A 20,853-nucleotide genomic window follows, 5' to 3' on the forward strand; every position below is an offset into this window, starting at 1 on the left:
CATTGTAGCTGCATGTTTTTCCTGGTGTCCTTCGCTCCTGCCTCGGCTCTGTAACGCAACTCACGTTTGGTGAATAAATTGAGACACTGTCTATCTGTAACAGAATCTTTAGAACAAAACACAGCATAGGTGAAAGAAAAATTATTAAAACTTAGCAAGAGCTTCCTACCCTTTGAAAAATTGTATCTAATATACAGGGATCCTTTTTCAGTGTCTGTTGTTACAAATTGAAAGAAGGATGAAAAACGGCCTAAGAATTAGATGCTGATTCTATCGTTTTCTTTACATATGTTATTTCATTAGATTTAAAACTCCTCACTAATGAACATCCATCCAGAGTTGTGTGTGCCTGCAATATAAAAACCACAATAAAGAGGTGCAAAATTGTAAATGTAGACATTAACTGCAGCAAAAGAACATACCGTAAAATCTCGAGTATAATCCGCACTTTTTTCCCTGTTTTTTTAGGGTCAAAGCCGGGGTGCACATTATACATAAGAGCTATTTTTTTAAAGTTTTAAACTTTCCCTCCCGTCCACACAAACTTTCCCGCTGCAGCGCGGCACGAGGGTCGCAGCCCCACCAGGCTCCCAGATAAGGCGCGGAGTTGGCTGCGCCGCGAGGCTGCAGCACCCTGGCTCGCTCCCTGCCTGGTGCTCCTTCAGGCTGTGCCTGGGGGCCCCCGTGGCAGGCATGAGCGCAGCGCAGCGCGAGCTCAGCTGGGCAGGGGGACTCCGTGGCAGGTGAAGCAAGGAGCCATTGGCGCCGCTAGGCTGCATCACCCTGGCTCACTGCCTGCCCAGTCTCGGCATGGGCAGCTAGGCAGGGGACCTGACGGCAGGTGTGAGCTCATCTGGGCAGGGGGTCCCATGGCAGGCGTGAGCCCCTTTCTTCCTATATATACCGTAAAATCCCAAGTATAATGGGGGTGCACATTATAGATCAGAGTTTAGTTTATTCAAGAATTCTGACGTTTAAAAAGCAGGTGCGCATTATACATAGGTGCGTATTATACTCGAGATTTTACAGTATTCAAAGCCTGTAATTTTTTTCCTGAACTCCCATTGTCTTAAATTGTTTCAAACTCCGTGGAACAGATTCTGATTTCAAGTACAGATGTTAAATTTTAGAGACATTTCATTAAGCTCTGTTGAAATCAATGGTGTTATTCCAGATTTATACCAGTATAAGTGAGATCAGAATCTGGCCGAGTGCTTCCAAAGTGCGGTTCACTTTAGTTGCTCTGCTCTAGATATTTGTAATACAGATTGCCTACGTGTCTGTCTCAGCCATATAAGTTATATGACTGAGAGACAAGGCAGAGGTAAGAGACTTTATCATGGTGTGATGGCTGTCCTTTTGCATCACGTGTAGGAGGCAAGGATGACTCTTCTTCCAGTAGTAAGATGAATGAGGCTTATAACAAATGTCAGCCAAGAGAGCCTTTTATCAGTTTGAAATGTCCACCTACAAACATGCCATTGTTGGGTATGTGTCTATGAATTTTAGGAGAGTATTACTGTGTCCCATCGCTTTTTAAATATTTTTCACTAAGGAAACTAATCTCATAGGGTATGTCTACACTAGCCACCCTAGTTCGAACTAGGATGGCTAATGTAGTCATTCGAACTTGCAAATGAAGCCCGGGATTAAAATATCCCAGGCTTTATTTGCATGTTCCCGGGCGCTGCCATTTTTAAATGCCCGGTAGTTCAGACTCCCTTTCCGTGGCTACACGCAGCATGGGCTAGGTAGTTCGAACTAAAGTCCCTAATTCGGACTACCGTTACTCCTCATTGCAGGAGGAGTAAAGGTAGTTCGAATTAGGAGCGTTAATTCAAACTAGCTAGTCCGTGCCATGTGTAGCCGCGGACAGGTAGTCTGAACTACGGGGCATTTAAAACTGGTGGCGCCCGGGAACATGCAAATAAAACCCAGGATATTTAAATCCCGGGCTTCATTTGCAAGTTCGAATGCCTACATTAGCCACCCTAGTTCGAACTAGGGTGGCCTTGTAGACATACCCTTACTGAATAGTCTGTTATCACATTAGTGCCTAGAAATTTAGGTCAGGATTGAATCTAGGTTGGTAGGCACTTTACAAACACATGATGATATGATACCTGCCTCCTAAAAATCTTGCAGTCCAAAAGGCATAATCTAGATCTTTGGATCAGTCTTTGTGAGATCAGAAGTAAGTGAGGGCTTGGTCCTGTAAACATATGTTTTAATGTGCTTGCTTTCAAATACATAACTACTCCTATTGATTTCAGTGAGACTACTCTCATGTTTTTAAGTATGGCACATGCTCAAATATTTGCAGGTTTGGAGCCTTCATTAATCAGCTGCAGCTCCATCATCTTCCTTGATAATGAGCAGGGCTTGACAAGCAGTGGCGAGCCCCACTCACCAGCCACGCAGTTTGGCACGCTGCGCATGCACAGACCATGCTGCGCATGCGCTGATCATGCTGCAGCACCGTGCCGGCTTAAAATCTACTCACCCCGGGCGAGTAGATTGACTAATTTGTCGAGCCCTGATAATGAGGACATGTTCTGTGTCCAAAGGGTGTAATTTTAAGACAAACACACTATACTCTTCATATATAAAAAAGGCTGAATCCCTGCATCAAGTGCAAACTTTAACTCTACACACAGGTTACATGTTCTGGCTTTAACTCACTGTTAACTGTGGAACTTTGGGTACGTCTACACTGCATCCCTAGTTTGGACTAGGGATGCAAATGGAGACGACCGAAGTAGTTAATGAAGCGGGGATTTAAATATCCTGCGCTTCATTAACATGATCTCGCTGGCACGCTGATTCGAACCAGGAAGTGCGCGCTGGGACGCGTTAGTTTGGACTAAAGCCCTTAGTCCAAACTAACGTTACTCCTCAGTACTTCCTGGTTCGAATCAGCTGCAATTCGAACTAGCGCGCCGGCGAGATCATGTTAATGAAGCGCGGGATATTTAAATCCCCGCTTCATTAACTACTTCGGTTGTCTCCATTTGCATCCCTAGTCCGAACTAGGGATGCAGTGTAGATGTACCCTTTGAGTGATGTTTCCATAATACACAATGGAATTGACACTTTGAGAATAATATTGCCATTACACAGCCCATGAATAGAGCTCCCACTGACTCTGCTGGTTGAGGACGGGTAAATAGCCCTTACTGATAATAGCATCATTCTGTGAGCGGTAATTTAATCATTTATTTTTCTTTCTTAGAGATATGGTCCCATCAAAATTGATAGGATATCTGCACCATTAATTAAAATAGGTCTTTGCGGTTCCTGCTCCCTTTTACACAGAAATGTTTTAAAGAGAGTGACGGAGTTTTAGCATCTAGTTAGCAACCACACTCAGGTCAATCTTTAGAGAAGTCAGGGACTCTGAATCCCTTGTCTGTTTATCTCTGGATTTCATACGTGTCAGTTCCTTTGTTAATATTTTGGTGAGAGAGGGATACTTATGGCTGACTTGACCATTATTAACACAAGATTTAGAGTTGCCTTGCATTTTTTCCAGCCACGGTTGCTAACAGCTATAGGAAGCTTTACAGAGGTTCCAGCTGTCTCACAATGAGAGCTGTTAGATCTCCTGCAGGAATTCCTTTTTGTGCACAGCAACAGTGCCTAGTCACAAATCTAGGAATAAAAAGTCATGTACATTTTCACAAAAGAATTTTCTGGGCATTCATCCCCCATGCTACCCACCTCTTTCCAACTCCAATTTCGGGAAATTTAAAATTTTGAAACTGGAATCATTTTGACCAGCTCTAGATTGGGCCTAAGAGGTCCTAGGGGACTCTCAATTTTTAAAATTTGGTTTTGATGTCTCTATTTGGCAGTTATTAAAACTTACCATTGATTTTCTTCAAAATCCCTGCCAAGAGAAAGGTGAGTTGTAAATGCCCTTCACTAGGACATTTTCAGGAAGTTTAGAATCTGAATTTAATTGTTTTTGAAATTTTTTAGAAATTTTAGCAGTCAGAAATATTTTAAAGTGAAAATGAATTTTGTTTATATGTAATCATTTCCTTTGAATTAAACATTGCAGCATTCTTATACTGCATGAGTAGATTCTCCAGGATCTTCTAGAGAAAAATAGGAAGTCACAGAATCTATTACTTCTGTGTGTCCAGTTACTGTATTTTCAGGATACATTCACAGACTCTGCCACACATCCAAACATTCTGTACTACTGTCAAGACAGTTTACTGGCTTTGTTGTTGCTTTGGCTAGACTGATTTTGCAGCAGATCTAAAATTTTAAAAAACAGCAGAATTACAGTTGCTATTAAAAACTTTCCTCAGAAGTCTAGAAATTTCTGAAATTAATCTCTCTTTCCTTTAATCTCTTTTATTGTTGTTCAGTAATGTATTGAAATATTATTTTGCTTCAAATCTTTGATACTCTTATTCCACAATAAGAATGTTTTTTTTCCAATTCAGCTTAATACACTTTAGAAACAGATTAAGCTAAATCAGAAAAGGGCACTTTTATCATAACTATGTATATTATAAATTATAATAGCCGCCAAACGGAGCTATTGCAGAATAGCTGTTCTGATTACTATCTCCCCCTGTTGATATGCTCTCAAAAACTTAGACTGAAAAACTTTAAAGAGCTGGAATTTTATACATAATCCATAATAGCAGTAAGTGTTACAGATTTCCCCAAAAAAACCCCCACTGAATTCAGATCTGCAATTCCTTGAAACATATGTCAATGCAGTATACTTTGAAGAAAATTCAAGACCTCTGTCCACAATCCTTTTTTGTCTTAATTAATAGGATAGAACAAGAAAAGGTACTTGTGAAGGCAAATAATAAAAGCAAAGTAATATTGATTTCCTCCTCCCTCCTATTATTATTGATCTATTTTAACCTAATTGGCACTTCCAAAAATAAATGGAAAAAACACTAGAATCTTAAGAGAGGTGCAGGTAACTCTTTGTGATTCAAGTATTTCCGCTCTGTACAGAGAGTCCTTACCCTGTTTGTTAATGACTGTCTCTCGCCTCCCTGACAACCTGCAGACCTGTGACCTTTTAACGAACTGCCTTTGCTTTTGTTCTCATTCTCTTTAATCTCAGGCCTCTAATTTTTCCCTGTGATTTAACTGAATAACAGTACTAAAAATGACTTAATGTATGGGTACAAGGAATGAGTCCATATATGATCCGAAAAAAAGAAAATTTTCAATAAGATAAGGATGCTTTTTTAAAAATATGTACAGCTACTTTAGCAAAAAAGAAATAAAGTAACTTAACTGAACTGGAGTTGACAGGAAACAAAAGAAAATTATTTCTGCTGTTTTTCATTGAATGTGAAAGTTTAATGCGACTTACTTTTATTAAATGACAATAATATAAACATGTTAAAATGTAAATTCAGTGGATTATCTTATCCTACAGACACTTTGCAGGGGGTAAATTTACACATGCTCCATAACACCTGCATAATGTTCCCTGGCTTGGGAATTAATAATTAACTTTTAGTAATTTTAGTAGTAGTTTTACTTCAAACACTCCTATGCATAGTTTCACTGAAGTATTCCCATATCTTTCCATGAGAAATCAGTGGGAATATCTGCATTGATTTAAGGGAACTTTAGATCATGCCCTAATCCCATGGTGTCCAACACACTAGCCACATGTGGCTATTTGGCCAGTTGAGTGTGGCCTGAACAATGTGGCTATTTGGCCGATTGAGTGTGGCTAGTTTGCTATAGCAGTAGCCAGTATAGTGGCTTCAGAACTGGTTGTACACCATGGCCCCAAGCATTTGCAAGATTAGATTAAGTTCCTGTCCTCACTGGTCCCAAGTTTTCTCTCATCCTGGTGTAAAATAGGTATAACTTTATTATTGTCGTCAAAGACGTTATACTGGTCTAAAACCAATGCAAGACTAATCAGAATAAGGTCTATTGTATGTACAAACAAGACTCGGTAAAACAGGGATGGAGAAGATACACAATTTTCTATGCTAGTTAAAGTAATTGTTTAATAAATATAGGAAGCAGATGAGAAGTTAAACATTTTTATTCTGATTTTTAAAGTGTCGTTAATTCAGCCTCTTTTTTGGGAAACTGACGATGGCACAGTTCCTAGAAAACTGTTATTTTAACAGTCGAATGAAAATGATCCTTCCTTGTTTGTGAGTTCAGTATGATAGATGTTTATGTATCCTCCGTTGGGCCCATAAATCAATGAGCCCGCAGTTATTTGCCATTATACATGTGTGGGCAGATTTTAAAATCTGAATATAAGTTCTGCCACCAAATAGGTGCATACGGACATACTGATTTTAGAGGGAGTGATGTGTGTTGTACATATTTGGGGGTAAAGTTTGGTCCTTTTTATTTGAGCCCTGAACTAGAAAATGTATGGTAAAAGCAAGAGAAAATGTGTATAGTAGTGCCACATTCCAATTTTAAAGGTGACTATTTAAAATACATGGCTTAACCTCTTTGTTCATATGAACTCTGCAGGTATTCTTTTAGAAGGCATGCTTCAAGTAAAGCTATGGATAAGACACTCTTTCCATAATTATATCTCCATGCTAACACAGTGCTGTTTATTCCTATCTACTCTTGTAACAAAACAGAAGTACTCTGCTGTCTCTCTCTGCAACATATCTACAGAGGTCCTAAAAGTCATCAATGCCACGGAGGAACTGATAGCAGAATCCACTGGTCCCAGTGATTTCCCAGCAGAGACTCATGACAGAGGAAGAGAGGCATTTCCACTCGGTACAGACCCTCTCAGACTGGATGAGCAGCTCACCACACTGGAAGAAAATGTAAGAGTACAGTATCACTATCACGTATAGCAAATTGTCATCTTTAGAAGAAAAAAAAATGGCTTGTGGTATATTGTGACCTAAGCAACAGCATGTTGTGTTTTGGTATTAATGTTGTGCTTAACAAAAAACAACTTGTTTTGAAAGGATCATTGGCTATTTTATTTATTTATTTTTTTAATTCCATTTTGGAAACATTCCTAATAATAGGAGCAAACTGATCATGTGTTGGGTTTATAGCGTTTGTAAAATTATCTTATTCTAAAAAGAAACTTAACCCCTTAAAGGCAGGTGGTGGCCTGACATGTGACCTTGGCAAGCAAGCTACCTCAAGGTCTCTGCACAACCCCCTTGCATATGAAATCAGGGCACAAAGGTATGCAGGAAGACAAGGAGTAAGAGCAGCCTTGGCTCCGCTGCCACCCCCAGCACACCAGTCTGAGCTGATAAGGGCCTGGAATAAGGGGAAATGGACAGCTGTGGCACCTAGATGCTGCTTCTGGGGTGGTGCAGCTATGCACTGCCCCATGACATAGAGCAGACTGGAAAACCACAAATTAGTCCTAAAAATTTCCTAATCCCTCAGAAGAATTCCTTCTGTCCTTTGCAATGAGCAAGTGGTACCCACCATCATCCAAAGGAAGAATTTTAACTATTTGTACGCAATGTTCCTTCTAATTTTTTTCCCTCCATGTGTGGAATACATTTTGTCATGTGCAAATGTGCACCACCTCTATAAACACAGGCTGCCAGCTGTAGGTGCTCTGCTTCTCAGCTCGGAGGCATTTGAATCTCTCCTTGGTGGCCGTCCATTGCACAGCTTATAGGGAACTCAGTTTATGCGTCGTCATTAACTCAACGTTCTGGGATAATAGTTCTTTCATGCCTCCCAATCGTGTCTGTCTTACTTAGCTGGTATTTAGACTGCTGTAGTTTGTCCTCTTTAGAAACTTGTAAAGTTTAATAGGAATCTCAACTATTCCATTATAACAATTAAAGGAAGTAGACACCTGCTTTACTCACAGACTGAAAATCCATAAAGAAAGAAGCTCCTCCCAGTGGTTGAATTCACTTCATCCATGTTAGACTGTCCGTTCTTGTGGTCGGGCACTGTCTTCTGGCTATGTTTGCACTGCACCTAACGTGATGGAATCCTGGTCCATGCTTGGGACTTGTTGGTTTCCTGATAATGCAAATAATACAAATACATTTGAACTAAAGTTACATCTACCACCCGCCTTCTGTTCTTGCCAATGATCTGAAACAGTGGCTGCTGCCCATTAGCATCACTTGCAAAGGACATTGAGCTCTCTTGTTACCACATTTGCCCATTACTCTGAGGTATGCTCATCTATTAGGGTTACTCTAATAGGGCTGGGGAGAGGTTAATAATTCTATCAGTGTGCTGCTTGTGCTACTTGTGCTCTCATATGGAGCTGAATTCTCCCTGCTGTCAATCTCCCCCCATGCCTCCTATGTTCCTCAGGGTGTTACGGACTAGTTAACTATCAAATAAGCATTTGCTTATCAGGTAGTCAAGTCAACTAGTTGATTTCCCCACCCCCACACACTAGCTGCCTCTATTAGATAGAGGCAGCAAAGGGGGGGAAAGGGAGGTACTTCAAAGCATCTCCATGCAGCGTTAGCCCTTTGAAACGCCGCCGCATTTGAAACACTCCGTGTGGTGCTGCTTTGAAACACCAAGTTGGCATTTCAAAGAGGCAGCACTGCACAGCTGAGCCCGAGGTCAGCTGGGGACTCCCCAGCTGATCCCAGGTTCCAGTGTAACGTGCAGAGCGTGGAGTCAGCTAGGGAGTCCCCAGCTAACCCAGGCTCCACGTGGCATTTCAAAGTGGCAGTGCAGCATGGAGCACGGGGTCAGTCCCCAGTGACCCCAGGCTCCAGGAGGGCGTTTCTGCTTGGAAATGCAGAAGAGCCCCTGCTGTGGACTCTTGTACATTTCAAAGTTGGCATGCTGCATGCAGTCTGGAGTCAATGGGACTTCCTGCTGGCCCCAGGCTGCACACAGAGTTCCGCATTCCTCCTTTGAAATGTACAAGAGCCCCAGCAGAGGCTCTTGTACATTTCAAAGGAGGAATGCAGAAGTGCCTATCAAGAAGTCGAGTAGTCGATGGAAATTCCATCGACTACACAACTAGTAAATTAACCACAATTTAACATCCTTATCCTCAGGACGAGGTTCTTCCCACTTTAGAAACACATGGACACTCACACCCACTAACAGCATGTCTGAGAGGAGTGGGTAATCAGCACTCACAAGCTGACCCCTTATATGTCCCTGGACTCAGCAGACTGAGTTTAACAGCAATGCCATGCTGCACCCTCATGTGCCTTTGGACTCAGTGGACTGGATTTAATAGCACTTTAAGCTGCCATCCTCATATGCCTCCAGGTTCAGCACCTCCCTATCCCCATTTTCACACCACAATCATTCTTCTGGTAAACCACATGATGAGAAAACCCCTCAGGATTTTTGGGCACTACACGGATCTTTAGCTTAGGTACAAGAAGCATTGTTGCAGAGTGAAAGGGGAAGCCAAACCAATACCCCTGAGAAAGAATGAGGGAGAGAGAAAGAAAAGGAGAGAAAAGCAACCACCTTAACAATGAAAGTGATTTATTTCTGGGTGGTGAATATATAGATGTATGAGGAGCCAAACACACAAAGCAGTTACAATATTAAATCTAAATTGAAATTGATTACAAATGTTAGGGCTAGCAAACCATATAACCGATTACATAAGGCAGGGTCAGGAGGCTATGCCTAGAGATAGATGGGAGTAAGGAAGAGAGAGGGAGAGATATATCTCACCACTTTGTAGAGCTTGCACTGATCGGGGTTCCCAGATAGTGATGGTAACTGGGGGTCCAGAAGGCAGGAGACAAGCAGAGCAGAGCCCTCAGCACGATCGGGCAGGAGATGATGAAGTCTCAATGGAACGGATGCAGGGTTTACATCCACCCTTGAGCAAGGGTAGGCATTTTTGTAGGGACAGGACAATGGTTCACAGAGGACACTGGATTTGTTTATGGGTAAACAGAGGTGAGACAATAGAGAATGATCATGTCTGGCTATGGATGATGTTTCTTGAAAAAGCTCACAATGCAACTAGGAAGTTTCAGTATTTTGGATATCAATAGGATACATTACTAGAATTGGTCTGATAATGACTAATTTGGGGGTTAGCAGGCCTGGGTTCATTAGCATCTGGAGCAGAGATTTCCCATCAGGCAGTGCTTTCCTGCTTTCCCATAGTTCACTGCGGTTTCTGCTTTGGAAGAGCTGTTCTCCACTCTGTATGCTAATGGAGATGTCTCTCTGTTCTATCTTCAATGCAGACTAAGCTGGGGGTGTTTCCTTAATCCTATTACCCTTGTCTGGAGGAGGTTAGGTGTGTCTTCCCCTGCTTTTTTATTGCTTTGTCTTTGATTCAAGCAGAGGCCTGGGGAGGGGGATTGTTTTCCAGGAGTATCACTCCCTGGCTCCCTAAGAGCACAGGGCTGACAGGTGGCCATGCTCTAGTTCCCCAGAAACACAGAGCTGGTAGGTAACACTCTGGATCCCATAACCCCTTGCCCCGACTGGTTCCTCACCTTGTTCAAATGCTGCCATTTTATGGGTCTGTCTACACTGAAGCTGGGAGCGCTCCCTAGGTTAGCAGGGTCACAATAATGTGCCAGAATTGCTCCATGGACTTTCCAGCTCTGGTAGGGATTCAGAGCCCAAACTCTATGTGAGCTGGAAGGTCCATATTGCTCTGATGAGTGCACTAGCTCAAATTTTACTGGCCGAAGCCCTGCTACCGCATGATGCAGACCCACCCTCCTTTGGCATGTTGAGAACATTTCCTCCATGGTGAGCCAAGGTCCTTGTGTGGTTGCTCTCCCTGTACAGCCCAACCCTGGAAGTCGGTGGTGCTAGGAGCTTCGTGGTTCCTTCTGCAACAAGGCCAAGTTCACCACTGCAATGCTATTTCGTTTGAACACATTTGAAAGGGTGCCAGAAAATGAAACTAAACTAAAGCATGTGTAATAGAAATGCCTAAAGTGTCCTTAAATCAGTTTCCTGGCAGGGTTCAATTGATTTTGAGGTACATTAATCAGTGTAATGAACTAGCAAGTTTAGAGTGTCAGGAAATGTGGACATTTTAGTCACTTAAAATATTTTAGTGATTTAAGCTTTCCGTCCTGCATTGGGCTCCTCTTGTAGCAGATCCCTGTGCCTGTGAAGAGCCCTGATGACTAGGAGAACGAGAACAGACTGAAAACTGGAAGCCGGATTGTGCTGTGCCACAAGAGGGGCTGGAAGAGGAGGTGGCCAGTTTAAAAGATTTCCTCCCCATTGTTTTGCTCCCTACCCACGAATAAACAGTGGCCTCCACCATTAACTTCCACGAAGATCCCCCCACATCTCTTTGGGATCCATTGAGGCACAGGGTCTTTTGCATTCACATCAGCGGTGACTTTCCTGCTCTGTGACGGTACCACCCGAGTCACGATGCCAGGACATTCCCACACTTGCAGCACTTCCCAGAATTTTCCTCTGATGGGTTCCCCAGCACAGAGTGGCTCCACAAGAGAGGCATACAACCTCACCCTGATTTCACTTTCCTGCAAAAGTCATTCAGGCTGCAGTGCGTGGGCAGAGGGGAGGGGAGATGCACATTATCCACCTTCTCCCTCAAAATCTTGGCCCATTGAAATCAGTGTCTACATTTCCATAGGCTTCAGTGGGCCAGGTTTTCACACCTCATATCTATATACACAGGCTTGAAGAACCATCTTTAAATCCAGGACTTGTGCCACAGAGTTAATTGTTCCATCTTCTCAAATGCAGCTGAAGGCAGAACTGATCATACAGGATCTCTTCTGCACATGAGCTGGGCTTCAGAAGAGACCCAGGATTTTTATTCATCACTAGTAATTCTCCTTAACAATTATTGGGAATTAGGTGTATGAATCAAAGGGGAGACTAGAGAACACACGTTTCTGCTAAACACACAGGAAGAGCCTTACATGTTGTTTGCAATAACTGAATGCCTCTACCTTATGGCTGAGTTTGGTTTATAAATTTAAATGTATAGCTCAGTGTTTCTCAACCTGTGGTACGAGTACCCTCAGGGGTATTCGAGAGAAGTCTGAGGGGTACGTCAACACAACTGAAATTTGGAGAAAACTGAATTTTTGTTTTAAGTTTTACAGCGCTTTATTATTTTTGTACTTTTTACACCCCAAAATCTCATTGCCTGCCTGGCTATGATTAAGTTGTTTAAACAAATGTGTTGCAATGGTAGAAAAAAAATGTGTGTCTGAAAACTGTACGTACTGGGGGCATTTATAATTTTTTTTAAAAGGGGTACTCTATTAAAAAAAAGGTTGAAAACACTGGTATAGCAAAATACATATTTTAGAGGGAGATTTTCAAAAACATAAAGAGAAGTTAGCCCAACTCCTATTGAAAATGAATAGGGTTTGTTTGGGTGCCTCCCTACTCTCTGTGACTTTGAAACTCTCCCCGGCAGAGCTGACAATGAAATCAAATTTCAACAAAAATTGAGGGTGGAGGAATTAGGAAAACTTTGTGAAAAATATTTCTATAGTCCAAGGAGTTCTGTTGTCCATAAGCATATTTCCTTGTGAAAAATGTAACCTCTTGTACAGTGAATTTTGCTATAACAGATGCATTTTCTTTAGTTTTCTGGAGGATTTGTAGAATTGAGTATTTCCTTTTTTCCCCTCCTCCTCCTCTTGGAGCTGCATGTATATATTTTGCAGAAAAGAAGTCAGATAAAAAGTCTCTTTTTAATCTAAAATTACCATGTGGCAAATGTTGCACAACAAAGAGATTGCTTTGAAATTAATTTTTTTTAAAAAAAAATCCACCAAAGCATGGAAATTCTTGTTTGTCAGAATGTTCATCTTTTAGTCATTCTTTGCCTTAAAGGCTTCAACCAAGATATCAAGGAAGGCCACTTCTTCCCAGCAAACCACATTTTTCAAGGATTTAGCCTACATGCTGAAACTTGCCATTTTGGAGATTCACTTAGTACAAGACAAAGTGTTTTAAGGTTATCAACACAGTAACATAGGTGTAAACAAATAAAATACAGGTTTATACTCAAAGCCATGGTTTTCAACTCATGGTCTACAAGCCCCAGGGGTCCATGAACTATGTCTAAAGGGCCCGCAAATGATGTTTGTTACCATAAAACAATGGCCAACAGACTATGTCTAAAACAGGGGTGGGCAAGAGGCTGCTAGCGGGCCCGCCAAGCCACCAGATCTGGCCCGCGGCTGCCTCACTGGCACCCTTAATACAGAGCAGATGCAGCAACTTTAAACAGCAGGCTAATTGGTCTGCAAGCTGGGCGGGGAGGAGAAAGTTTTGTGTGCTGTCCCCACCTCCTTGCAGGATCCCCAAGCTCCCATTGGCCAGTTTCCGGCCAATAGGACCTGAGAAATGTTGCTGAAGGCAGGAGCAGTGAATGAAGCATCCTCACTCCTTCACTCCTCCTCTTCTCCTCCCCTCCCCTCCCCCCCCCCCCCGTTCCACTGGAGCAGAGCCACATGGAGCAGCCTACAGGCAGGGAGTCTGCAGAGCTGCTGGTTGGGAGCTGCCTAGGTAAGCATCTCCCAGCTAGAGCCTGCCTCTGGCATCTTACCCGCTGTCTCTCCCACTGACTATCTGCCCCAGGCCATCATCCAAACTCTCTGTATCCCCTCTCCTCATCTTCTCCAGGTCACAACTCCCTCCTAGACCCTGCACCCTCTCCTACATCCCTCCCCCAGGCCAGAATCCTCTCCTGCACCCATAACCCCTCCTAGACCCTGCACCACAAGCCCCTTCCTCCTCCTTCACCCAAACTCCCTCTCAGGCCCCACACTCCCTCCTGCATCCCAATCCTCTATCCCAAGCTCCCTTCTATACCCCACTCACTGTCCCAGACCCCACACTGGCTCCACAGAAGTGCAGCCCTTGACACTTACCAAAATCTTGGAGTGCCCCCCCCCCCATTAAAATTATTGCCCACTCCTGGTCTAAGATTTCTGAAGGTGTCCGCACCTTCATTTGAAATGTTTTAGAGGTCTATAAATGAAAAAAGGTTGAAAGCTACTGCCCTATAGCAATCTTAAACCAATTCAAGATAACTCATTCATGTATTTATTGGGGGTGGGGCAGGTAAAATTATTTTGTTTTAAGGAAAACACAGTCTAGTGCAAATAGTTAGAAAACAACATTCACTGTAGTGGTTCTCTAGCACTTTTGGTACATGCCCCACAAAATGGCCCCTGTCTGTACTAAATGTTTGTGAGATTTAGAGCAGAGACTGAACCTGAGGCATTTTGTGGTGCTGTTACTGCTGGGCTGGGGGACTTGAATGGGGGTGTGAGGGAGTGATGCTGCTGTGAGGGGCTATGGAATTTCTGCTGGAGGTTTTTCACCCTGCCTGGGCAGTGCTCAGCTGTGGGACCCAGAAGCCAGCTGTTGCACCACGCTTTTCACTTGTGGTGTTTTTGTAATCATTTAATCCTGGGGGGATGTTGAAATACGTGGCGCTGTTGTTTAGTTTCCTTCCATTATGCAGCAACCATCGTTGCTGGGATTGTGTGCTGCTTATTTAGGGAATGAATAGAAGATGCTATATTGTCATGTGGACTGGGGAACACTTAGGAAGAGCACTAAGCAGTAGATGCGTGTGCCCTACCAAGGAAAGCCAACAGCTTGACAGCATGCTTGATTCTCTGGGTAAGAGGAAAGAAAGTAAATATAAATAGACCACTGTGATTGTGGATGATCACTCTGAATAGCTGGCTAGGAAACAGTCTAGTAACGGTTTCTCCCTGAGATTGCTGTGCAGGGAAGATTCTTTTAAAAATTAATTCTGACAGAATTGTAGTGATACATTTATTTATCACAAATATCTTATAAAAAGGACAAATTATCCATGCCTTTGCCTCCCCACTGCCAGACTGCTAATACACTGTGCATAAGGGTGCCCCATGACTCATTCAGAAACGGAAGCTAGTGCAGAATTTGGCAACTTGCTTAGCAAGTGGTATGTTTAGAGGGGAACACATGGACACCAGTGTCCGAGATCTACACTGCCTGCTTTGTGGTCTCCAGATATAATGTGAGGTGTTGGTTTTAAGATATAAAGATTGATGTAAATTGGCACCAGCCTGCTTGAAAATTTTCCCTGTCCCTTGCCACTGCTGAGGTCAACAAGGACACATCACCTAGGACTCCCCATGTTACAGAAGAGAGGGAGCAGCTAGCAGAACATTCTCTGACACAATGGAATTCCCTTGACTATGGAATTTGCCCTCTTCCACTTTCTACCAAAGTGCCTTAATTGGCTGACCTTCAAGACACACTGCAAGCCCATCTATCTGCAAAGGTTTGTTATTTGGATCGTGGGTGGTGAAGGATGAGTTACAGTTTGCTGTTTTGAGTAATAATCAAGTTAATTGAGTTTACTGGGTCTACATGCTGATATTCTGCTGAGTGATTATTCCTATTGTATTTGTCAAATTGTCTTGACTTTGTGTGCAGACATTTTCATTGTAAATTTAAATATATAGATAATGTGATTTCATAGTAGGCCTGGTTGAAAGTTTTCCATCTAAATTACTTTTGATAGAAAATTGCTATTTTGTGCAAAAAGTTCAACTTTTCATCAAACAACTGAATATCTGAAAACCAAAATGTTTTCAGTTTTGGACTGAAAAAGTTTGCATTTCAAAATACCTCTACAGTGCCTCATGGGAGTTGTAGTTTGGCTGTCATCCGCCCCCATTTTCCTCTGTAGCCAGATTCCCCAGCCAGACTACATCTCCCATGATCCATCACAGCCTGGATTTCTACCTTGCCCCATGGTGGTTTGGCATATGGTGAAACTGTTGCAATAACTGGAAATGTAGCCAAGCTAGGTACCCTTGACCATGGAGAAAAATGGGGTCATGACTGCAAATATACAACTCCCAGGAGGCACTAGGGAGCAATTTCCAATTCAGTCTTTGCATTTGCAGTCTAAAGTTTCCAATTGTTGATTTGTCACCAAAAAAAGTTGAAATTTTCCACAGGGGGAGAAAAATTCCAACCAGGTGTATTTCTTCACTGTGGTGCATGCCAAGACTTTGGAGACTGGGGGTGGTTTGGCTTTCATCTTTTTCTGCCAATAGTCTGTGGTCTCTGTGAGTTACATCATGAATTAAAAGCAATCTGGCTTACTCTGTACCCTGATTTGTATCCTTAGGTGTACCTGACAGCAGGCACTGTGTACGGGTTGGAGGGTCAACTGAATGAATTAGAGGATGCAGCACGTAAAATCAACAGTGTTACAGCAGAATCAGAACTGGCCGATCTGGAGGATCAGGTCGCCACAGCAGCAGCACAGGTTCACCACGCAGAGCTTCAGGTGAAGAAATTCACTCCCGTTATGTTTTGAAGGACAATGCCGTAGTGTGCTGTCATGCTTAACTATTTCACTTATTCGAGCTTATCATCACTGTGACACAGATTCTCTCTGCATCCACATGGCTTAATTAGCTGGACTTCACTTTTTTAGTAATCCAAACATATGCATCCATATAACAGCAGCTGAACAGGGTGTGTTGTGTGGGCCATATTTGATCACAGATAGATATGCAGGAGGAATCCCTTTCTTTCGACCAGAGATATTGGCTCTAATCCTGCTGCATGCACGTCCGGTGGCTTAGGTGGGAGAAAGCTTTCCCTTCTCAAACTGCCATCCTGGCCCCGCCCACACCCCGCCCCGAGAATGCCTGCTGTAGGCATACTGGGGGTGGAGTGTTCCTGCCCCTAGAGCCTGCCCCTCCCAGTGCTCTGGGGCGGCTCACACCATGCCGCCACCTCCCTTTCTGCTGCTGCTGGGGATGAGACAAGGCTTGGGCCAGCTCGACTACCTCCCTTCCCGCTGCTTCAGGGCCAGGGAGACTTGGAGCCACATGGCCTCCTTTCTCCCCACTGCTCCCAGGCTGCGTGTGGGGGGGGGGACAGGGGGAGGGCTTGGGCCGGTTCAGGCCACAGTCGCCTCCCATCCCACTTCTCTGGGGATGCTGGGGCATGCGCGTGCTCTTCCCCACCCTGTGATGATGGGGGGGGGCACTGCTCCTCCCCTCCCCATGGTGGAGGCGGAGCTTCAGCAGAGGGGATGGGACTGGGGGCCTGCTTCCCCCTGCCCCAGCTGCATTGACCACCCAAGTCCTGCTGTTACTTTAGTCTGAAAAACACAGATTCACACCCGAGTTCAGATTCATGCCCAAGTTCCATTGACAGTGTGCCAACATCTTCATAATCACCATAATCATAATGCTAGATTCTATGCAGTACACTAAATCAGCTGGTGTTCATAGACCAGAATGAGAGAACTGTAGCCACACAATGTTCCTGTGCTGGTTTTACCACCTCCATTCTGAACAGATTTCTAAACTGTTTCATAGTATCAACATATACTCGGTGGCACATTTTTATGAGCAAACTTCCATTGACTTCATTCAGCAGCAGTTGCATGAATAAGGACTGAGACCTGAGGATTTGTCCTAACTACTAGATAGCGTTATCTTTGTACTGGCTTGAAATGTTAGTTTGTAGTAAAAATGTAAATGGGAAAAAAGACAGCCAGACAAGGTGTCCAAGGAAATAAGTTTGTACTTCAAAATATTAAACATCATCAATTCTATTTGGAAGTATCTTCCTAACAATATTAGCAACTGAGATGTCATCTGTCATCAGTATGCTTCTGCACATGTTATCTGACTGCAGAAGTCTGACTGATTTCTCGTTTCTCTTTTAATTCTATCCCTTTTTGCATAATTTGTTTCCTCTATCTCCATTTCTGCCTACTTTTTTCCCAAAGTCTTATTTAATTGGCTGTTTGTTTGCTGCGTTAATACCATGTCTTTACTGAGTTATTTTAAAATATAAATTACAGAACATTTAATGTAGAAGATTTCAGTATTGTTACAAAGAAACCACTTTTTTTCTGTGTTCAAAAAAATAAGAACCAATGTGAAATAGTAAATGCATTATAAAATAAAGACAAATTTAATGACACAATTTGAATGAAGTTAGAATTATACAGCTATGAGTCATTGGGCACTGGATACTGTAGCAAATTGTCCATAGTGATAGAGAATGTGAGTACAATGCCACAAGATCATTCATTTACTCCATGTAAAGAGCAATCATCTTTTCTAATATGTGACTGTCCCCTTTGGCACTCAAGACTAAAGAACACAGCAGTTCAATGGCTCAGTTAGATTGTCTTGCAAAATTACTGAAGAAATCAGTTGTATGTTTCTTCATATTTCAGTAATTTTGAAATTTGTTTCTCCTTGTTTTTTTTAATGTATTGTGTTGCTTTAAGATTTCAGATATTGAGAGCAGGATTTCAGCTCTCACTGTTGCTGGCCTGAATGTGGCTCCATGTGTTCGCCTGACAAGAAAACGGGATCAAAAGCAAATGAATCAGGTGCCTACAACATTATGCAATTTTACATGGGGAGGGGAGAAGATTTTACTTTTTTCCTGCATTAAAGCTTAGTAAAACATATGTGTTTTTCACAGATGCAAACAATAGACACCTCAAGACAGCAGAGGAGAAAGCTTCCAGCTCCACCAATAAAAGGTGCCCCCCAAATGCATTCAGCTTATTTTATTTATTACGTTATCTTCTGATTAAACTATAGCGTACATCCTAAAGAGAGCAGCTAAGGGGAATTAAATTACAAAGTGAATACACTGACAATAAACAGTACCCCAGAGCTACATGTACATAACATAAAATACTGATTTGGCCCTTTGGTAGGTGCTTTCACTTCCTCATTTGATTTAATTTGCTGCCATACGTCAATGGGGACAAAAGCAGAAGACTGGTCAAGGCAAATGAGAAATGATGACTGTGTGACCTGAAGAGATCCCCAAAGGGGTATTTTGGAGCCAGTGATGGTTACAATCAACAGATAGAGCAATCACAACATGTTAGTTAGCAGAGACAGGGCTAGCCCAGTGGGACCCCCCACCACATAACACACAATAAAAAGTGAATAGGGGGCCACCTTGCACTGCTCAGGGCCTTAAGTAATTGCTTAGCCTGCTTATGCCAAGCACCAGCTCTGCTCGTTAGCAATAGACAAACTCAATTCACAGCATTATTCTGGGATGAAATGGTGCATGTGTCAGGAAGGCACCTATGCCATAGACAACAGTTCCCATTTCTTGTTTTAAAAATATTTCTAGTTTCTGGAGAATGCATGCACTTGTTTAGACTTTATTGTAAACACTGGAAAAGCTTACTTAAGGCCTGGCTCCAGCAAAGGACTGTTTAATAAAACATATAAATGTGAGCTCAGTTGAAGCACATTATAAGTGTCTTGCTGAATCCACAGCTAATGGTGTAGGAAGTTTTAGGGATAGGGTTGAATTACCCAGCTAATATACCTTCAGCCCAATGTCATACTTTCTCCCTACCACAAATTCAACTTAAGAAACATATCTGTTGAATTCATCTGTAACTTATGGCTCAATGGCATTATGCAATTATTTAGTGTATACCTATGAAGATGTTTCTGAGCTAGATCTGTCTTTCCTTTCCTGTTTAGTCTATGTTTCCTAGTTTTTCACTGCGTACCTTCCAATTTTGTTAACTTTTCAGTGGTGTGAAAATGCCTCTCTCAGACCACTTCTGGACTCAAATTCACCACTACTTTATTCTAATTTTATGCCATTGTAACTCCACTAATGGAAATGAAGTAATGTGATAGCGAATCAGGTTTTCTCCTAATTTCAAAAACCTCTCTTACAGTATCATAGTCTTCCAGTTTCCATTTAAAGTAAATCTAACTTTCCTCAAAACCAGTTTAAGTCTCTAAAGAGCTAAATTTGCTTTTTCAAGTCTGTTTCTTGGTTCAAGTTATCACGTAAAGAATGTTCCCATTTTCCCCTCCCCAGGTGAAAATATTGATGCTTCTCCAGTTACTACTGTTAGAACATTTAACAGAAACTTTATGCTCCAAGGATCTCTAACACAAAGAACTAAAGAGAGAAAAAGCACTGCCAAGGACTTGATGGTAACATCTGAGAACAAATCTTGTTAAAACTGTAAAGAGCAAGAAATACAGATTTCTCATTTAAGGCTAGATTGTCCCTAGCCCTTACTCGCCGCATACGAGACTAAGGCTCCTTTCAATCTCTTGCTCAGACAGAAGAGCTATTCAAAATGCGCCTCTTGAGATGGTGGGTGGGGAAAAGAGGAGGAGGATCAGGGACTGGTCATTTGATACTCCCCATTAACCGCAAATGGGGCAAGGAAGGGCTTAGCTCCACCCTCCCTCTTGCCCATTGTAGTAGCTGGCCCAAGAACCTTAGGGAGAACTAGCTAGACCCGAGGAAGCCAGGAGTGGACAAGGAACTGTACCTCTTTAAGGAGCTCCTCCTAGTGGCTTAGTGTAGTCTGTATCTACCTAGAATGATAGAACACTAGGGCTGGAAGGGGCCTCGAGAGGTCATCGAGTCCAGTCCCCTGCCTTCACAGCAGGACCAAGCACCACCTAGATCAGTGTTTCTCAGCCTTTTTTTTTAAATAAAGTACTCCCCATTACGTACAGTTTTCAGACACACAATTTTTTTCTACCATTGCAACACATTTGTTTAAACAACCAGGCGGGCGATGAAATTTTTGGGTGCAAAAGGTATAAAAATAATAAAACGCTGTAAAACTTAAAACAAAAATTCAGTTTTCTCCAAATTTCAGTTGTGTTGACGTACCCCTCGAGACTTCTCTCGAGTGCCCCCAAGGGTACTTGTACCACTGGTTGAGAAACCCTGATCTAGATCGATGCTTGACATGTATGACATACATAAACTGCAAATTCTCTGGGTACGTTTATAGCAGTGGTCTCCAACCTTTTTAAATGTGAGATCACTTTTTTAAATTTAAGTGAAATCCAGGATCTACCTCCAACCCAAATACCCTGGCCCCGCCTCCTTTGTGCCCCTTCT

The 20,853-nt window shown here is 42.6% G+C and overlaps 1 protein-coding gene across 5 annotated transcripts in view; it reads left to right on the forward strand.

The window, feature by feature from the left end:
• The window catches only part of MYRIP (myosin VIIA and Rab interacting protein), a 341,072-nt gene that overhangs the window by 316,040 nt on the left and 4,179 nt on the right, over window positions 1-20,853 (forward strand). For 4 of the 5 annotated variants that reach the window (XM_006131818.3, XM_075921852.1, XM_014577917.2 and 1 more), the window contains 5 exons: window positions 6,615-6,809; window positions 16,088-16,249; window positions 18,221-18,325; window positions 18,421-18,481; window positions 19,804-19,922. In XM_006131818.3, the coding sequence (XP_006131880.2) occupies window positions 6,615-6,809; window positions 16,088-16,249; window positions 18,221-18,325; window positions 18,421-18,481; window positions 19,804-19,922 (642 nt within the window). The remainder of the gene's footprint in view (window positions 1-6,614; window positions 6,810-16,087; window positions 16,250-18,220; window positions 18,326-18,420; window positions 18,482-19,803; window positions 19,923-20,853) is intronic. The other variant, XM_006131820.3, reaches the window with a different exon arrangement.

The sequence above is a fragment of the Pelodiscus sinensis genome, chromosome 2 (genome assembly GCF_049634645.1).
Source record: "Pelodiscus sinensis isolate JC-2024 chromosome 2, ASM4963464v1, whole genome shotgun sequence".
Lineage (NCBI taxonomy): Eukaryota > Metazoa > Chordata > Testudines > Trionychidae > Pelodiscus > Pelodiscus sinensis.